The sequence below is a fragment of the Suricata suricatta genome, chromosome 7, assembly GCF_006229205.1.
Source record: "Suricata suricatta isolate VVHF042 chromosome 7, meerkat_22Aug2017_6uvM2_HiC, whole genome shotgun sequence".
Classification (NCBI taxonomy): domain Eukaryota; kingdom Metazoa; phylum Chordata; class Mammalia; order Carnivora; family Herpestidae; genus Suricata; species Suricata suricatta.
In genome coordinates this window covers 61,051,783-61,057,782 of record NC_043706.1, presented here as the reverse complement: position 1 = coordinate 61,057,782, position 6,000 = coordinate 61,051,783, and the positions used below count along the sequence as shown (strand labels likewise).

At 38.0% G+C, this 6,000-nt stretch overlaps 1 protein-coding gene across 1 annotated transcript in view; it reads left to right on the top strand.

Moving 5' to 3' along the window:
* The first annotated feature begins 1,980 nt into the window (after window positions 1–1,980).
* Window positions 1,981–6,000, top strand: part of COL9A1 (collagen type IX alpha 1 chain) — a 78,137-nt gene continuing 74,117 nt past the window's right edge. The window contains exon 1 of the mRNA XM_029945508.1: window positions 1,981–2,202. Within this exon, the coding sequence (XP_029801368.1) occupies window positions 2,056–2,202 (147 nt within the window). The 5' untranslated portion in view covers window positions 1,981–2,055. The remainder of the gene's footprint in view (window positions 2,203–6,000) is intronic.

Here is a 6,000-nt window from a genome sequence, read left to right as displayed (position 1 = left end):
AGTTGATCCATTTTATTGAAGGTGTGCAAAAATATATGTATTAAAGAGTTATATGTTTGTTTATGCTATTGTAAGGGATGATAAAGTTTTATAGTTGAAGTGAAGGCAGAAAATCTTAGCAGGTTGAGTATTTTACCTATTGCTAAACATTCTTGCAACTGAAGAAATTTGGGGTTTAGAAATTCTTGACCTCTGGGGCGCCTGGGCGGCTCAGTTGGTTAAGCGTCTGACTTTGGCTCAGGTCATGATCTCACGGTTTGTGGGTTTGATCCCTACATCGGGCTCTGTGCTGACAGCTCAGAGCCTGGAGCCTGTCTTCAGATTCTGTGTCTCCCTCTCTCTCTGACCCTCCCCTGTTCATGCTGTCTCTCTCTCAAATAAATATTACCTTAGGGGTGCCTAGATGGCTAAGTTAGTTAAATGTCCAACTCTTGGTTCTGGCTCAGGTCATGAGCTCACGGTTTCGTTAGTTCAAGTCCCACATTAGGCTCTGTGCTAACAGTGTGGAACCTGCTAGGGAATTTCTCTCCCTCCCTCTCTGTCTACCCCACCCCTGCTCATGTTGTCTCTATCTCTCTCAAAATAAATAAATAAACTTAAACATATGTGTGTGCGTGCGTGTGTGTGTGTGTGTGTGTGTATAAAACCTTCAAGCTTATGAGAGATGATGCTTACATTTAATATGTTCTGATTTTTAAAAATTGCAGTCTTCCGCTTTTAGCAGCTTGGCTTCAACAAACGATGATCCAGGTAGTTATTGCTGCTCCAGATCACAGTTTCTGCACACAATGGAGATGCCTAGGGACACTGACAGTCTTAGGTTGCCATTTAAAGCAATAAAAGAAGGAGCAGGGGCACCCAGGTGGCTCACTCGGTTAAGCATCTGACTCCAGCTCAGGTCATGATCTCATGGTCCATGAGTTAGAGCCCTGTGTCAGGCTGACAGCTCAGAGCCTGGAAGCTGCTTCAGGTTCTGTGTCTCCCTCTCTCTCTGCCCCTCCTCCCTCATGCACTCTGTCTCTTTATCAAAAATTAAAAAAAAAACATTTAAATAAAGCAATAAGAAGAGAAATAATACAGACTTAGCTGTCAGACTGTAGTACAACTGGGCTGGAGTAGAGAATTAGGAACTGGCCACCTTTCACAGCAACATGCAACCAGCTGCTACTTTAACACTATGCTTTGAACGCCCTGGAAAAAGATGAATGTGCTCAGTGTGAAGGAGCTTCTCAAGTCTGCACAGTTGCTGATTCTCAAAATGCATATGTGGGTCTAGGATACGATTGTGGAGGGGGCGTATGGAAGTAATTATGGAAATAAATAATTCTAATAACATGCTACATTAAAATAAAAAATTTAAAAGCTGCTTTAATGAAATGGTTTTATTAACTAGTAGAGCTGTTTAGACTCCAAACGATCTCTTCTTTAATTTGTGGAAGAAATGCTGCCAGGAACCTTGCAAGAATATGTTTTTTGGCTGAGATGGAATTGCTGAACAGGAACTCTGTAGGTAGCATAAATAGTGATATTGTTGGGGAGTATGTGGCATTGGGAACCTTCCTTAGCTATGAGGAAGGGCTTGTTTTTTCTAATGTGTATTTTAGGATGGAGCATTAATGTACATGAATGATTGAACTTCTGTGAAGGCCTTTATGGATAGTCATGAAAGAACAAATGGCACATAGTTTTTCACACTGTAGCCTTTCTGTAGGTCTAGAATCTAAAATAGCATAGTAAGAGAATACAGTAATATGCATGGGTACAGAAAACAAGAGTTTTATTTACTGTTTTAAAATTTTACTCAGGCATTTATATCCCAGCGGTCTGCCTGAAGAATACTCCTTTTTAACTACGTTCCGGATGACTGGAAGCACACTTGAAAAGAACTGGAGCATTTGGCAGATTCAGAATTCCGCAGGGAAGGAGCAAGTTGGCGTGAAGATTAATGGCCAAACCAAATCTGTTGCGTTTTCATACAAGGGACTGGATGGAAGTCTCCAAACTGCAACCTTTTCAAATTTGCCTTCCTTGTTTGATTCCCAGTGGCATAAGATCATGATTGGTGTGGAAAGGAGAAGTGCCACTCTTTTTATTGATTGCAACAGGATTGAATCCTTACCTATAAAGCCAAGAGGCCAAATTGATGTTGATGGTTTTGCTGTGCTGGGAAAACTTGTGGATAATCCTCAAGGTTCTGTTCCGGTAAGTATAAAATCATATACTATGGTAGATCAAAACAAAATTAGATTGCTAAAAACTAATATTTCAGGTATCTTTGATAATCATTTGAATGTCTTAAGCAATGAACAGTTACTCACCTTTTTAAAAAAGTTTATTTAGTTTTGAGAGAGGAAGAGAGATAAAGTGTGAGCAGGGGAGGGGCAGAGAGAAGGAGAGAGAGAGAATCCCAAGTAGGCTCTGGGCTGTCAACTTGGTATCTAACTCAGGGCTTGGTATCATGAACTGTGAGATCTTGACCTGAGCCAAAATCAAGAGTCAGACACTTAACTGACTGAGCCACCAAGGTGTCCCAAGAATTTTGTGCTTCTTGAACACAATGAACCTTGAAATGGAAGGATTTGAACTGGCAAAAGTGTATTCAGCTGAGGGGAAGAGCATCACATGAAAGGGAAGTGGAGAGTAACAGGGCCCATTTGAAGGTCTGGTTTGGATGACATATGAATGTGTCAGTGTGTGTGTGAGAGAGAGAGAGAGAGAGAAAGAGAAAGATGGGGGAAGTGGAGTGGGAGATACTAACTGCTGGCTAAGAGAGATAAGGTTAGGAAGCCATATGGTGTCTGTTCAACAAGAATGAAACGCAAATAGATGGTACAATATTTACTTAATAAGTCTCGCATGACATATTATTAAAGTAAAGGATTTTAGAGCTCTATTCATGATTTTACTGTAGAGTTCCATGGATAGAAAGCAAGGAATTATATAGTGACAGAGTAATTGTGCCAACTTATACAATACAGTTCTATCATTTTGAATTGTTAAACTTTTATTGAACAATCCTTTAAAAGGGTATTTTATAATATTATTAGAGGAATTTAAAAAATATATCTTAGATGATAAGTGTTCTTTGTGGGAGGGAATCTAAAAATTTAGAGCTCAATAAATAAACTGTTGATGCCAACATTCTCTCTCTCTCTATCAGAGCTATTAAATTCTAGTCACAAAACTCATATCATGGCATGTAGCAGGGGTGATACAGTGATTCTGAATTTTTCCTGTGTACTTCTCCAGGCACTCAGTAATGGAATTGTTCAAATAGCTTATTTTTAAGAGAAGAATTGTGATTAGTGTGAAGGGTAGTGTGAAATTTCTATATTCTGTGATGGATAGGAAGCAATTTGTAACTGCCACATTACTGCTCTGACTTGTAGACACTTGAGAAAGTATTTCTTCAACTAATGAATTATCACACCTCAAGTGGCTGGATTAAAAAGCCAGTGGGACCACTATTGTGCCACCTTGAAATTTTGTGAGGCAAGATTGTTGCAGTGGTAGGAGATTGGGATTAGTTTGCAGGCAAAACCAAACTTCTGCAACATCTGTGTCATTTCGGGACCATGGGTAAGGGTGGGGAGACCTTACAGTGCCCCTTCACTATAATGAACATCAATCAAGTGCTTGCAAAATTGATTATTCACTGGCCTTGAATTACATTTTGTTTGTTTTTGTAGTCTCAAGTTTTGACTTAAATCATAATTAGTTAACATACAGTGTAATATTAGTTTCAGGTGTAGAATTTAGTGACTCATCACTTAACACATAACACCCAATGCTCATCACAACCAGTGCCCTCCTTAATGTCTATCACCCATTTAACCCATCACTTGAAAAACATTTCAAAGAATTATAATTCTGGATGCCAGGATATTATTAAACTCTTTGATTGTCAGAGTGATAAAGTCTCAATCTTACTCCAATACATGATAGTTTAGCCAATACTGTTATAGCCGATTGTAGCTTTTCTGCCAGGTGTAGTCTCATATCACAGTGGAGACCAGTCAGGACCAGTTGGTCTCTATTTTATTCTGCCACGTGCAGGCAAGCAGCAAAGAACCCGGCCGCTGGTATGATATTTTGCTTCTGGTCCACCAAGCAGCTTTTTCAAAGTCAGTACCCTGTAACCAATGTTGAAAGTAATTGAAAGAGGCATGGACAATTTTTTCCCTTTATACTGAATTCTGATTCTCCCACAAGGAAAGACAAAAGGGACTTGAACTTAAAGATTCATTAAAGGTTTATATTTGGTGATTGAGTAGTGGTGGTGGTAATAACTAAAATAAGTCAGAGTTATAGGCCAAGAAAAAAATCCTACTTACATCCAAGGACTGACAGTGACAATGTCAAACTCAAACTTGTCACCAACATGTATTCTTCAATTTTTACTCTATATTGGACAAATAAACAGAAAATTCTACATAAGAAAAGTCCATGTATGCTTTTTAAGCACTCTTATACCCTTAATATGCCAATTTAAAGTTTCCAAAATACTTTCATTCCCACTAACCTATCTTATTCTTGCAACAATTTTATAACATAGCAAGCACAGATAGAATTATTTCCATTTCTCAGTTGAAGATGTGACCTCAAGTGGGCTTCCTGATTTGTAAGAAACCATGTTAGGCACAAAATATAATCTACCCATTTTCTGCTGTGCCAACTAACTTTCTTTTGAGAAAAGAAAAAAATATATAATTGCATATCTTTCCTTATAAAGCATTTCCTCACTTTCATTTTAGAAAGCTTTTGTGATTTGAGATTTTTTCAGAATTCACTTTGCAGTAATAGAATAAATGTTTTCTTTCTTAAAGAGGGAGGATTATACAGTATAAAACATGTTCTCAGAAATGTATTTGTTTATCAATTTAGTAAACTTTCATCATGTGCCTATATACTGGCTATGCAAAGTTAAATAAATCACAGACCTTGTCTTTTTCAGTTAAGTGTCCTTAGAGTGACGGGTTGAGGACAGTAAACAATAGCGCTAACAGGCAGGACCATGGCAGTGACTGGAGGCACAGGGAAAAGGCTCCTCACTCAGATTAGAGGCATGAGAGTAGAGGTCAAGCATGTTTACTGTGGAAAGTGATGTCTAGAAGAACCCTGGGGATGAATAAGTATTATCTAGTTGAAGACAGAGTCCATCTGGGAATTTCCACATTGATCAATTCTTCCTGTTTCAAATTTTATTAGTCTTCCCACACTGCTCCTTACATTTTAAGGCTAAGAATAGTCAAATACTCATATAAGTCCCCAGACAAAGCCCAAGTGCCCACCACTTGTCCTTAAGCCCTTGGGTTTTTTTTTGTTTGTTTGTTTTATGTTTTGACGTCTCACCAATTTGACTGAAATCTGAAGTTGCTGGCCATTACTGAAGATCAACAGTGACCATAGGTCCCTAAGAAGACTTAGAGAGTGATGAATAATAGTTTCCATGTATTCTGGGTGGTTCAAGTGTACTGATAGGGGACCCTTGTATCCACCTGAGGACAGCAAATATTCAAGATTGATGAATGACAAATTTTAAATTAAAGTAAAATGTACCAATAACATAAAACCAATTAGCAACAGTGTATTTTTCTATTTTTCTTCATGAAATTAGAGTCATTCTAATCTTTGACACTCTAGATTAATTGAATACCTTTTTCAGGATCAACACTGGCTTTTCTTTAGTAAATAAATCAAAAGCAAACATCCCTTGTAAAGGTATTAACAGATGTCAAAAGGTAGCCTTAGGAACTGCATAATAAAAAATGCAATTGGAAACATTTGATGGAGCACTAATGCTAAAAGACTCATTTATATTGTACTTGCTTGTGATTTTCCCCTGTCTATCCTATCTTGTGTCTCTTTCCCTTTTCTAAATTGGAAAAGGAAACCAATTTCAAGAGGTTTTCATAAAGCTTGCAATATAGCTGCTCACGTGATCTACAGCTCAAACACCTTCTCATCATTCCTGGTTATTTAGTGCGCTCAGAGCATTTT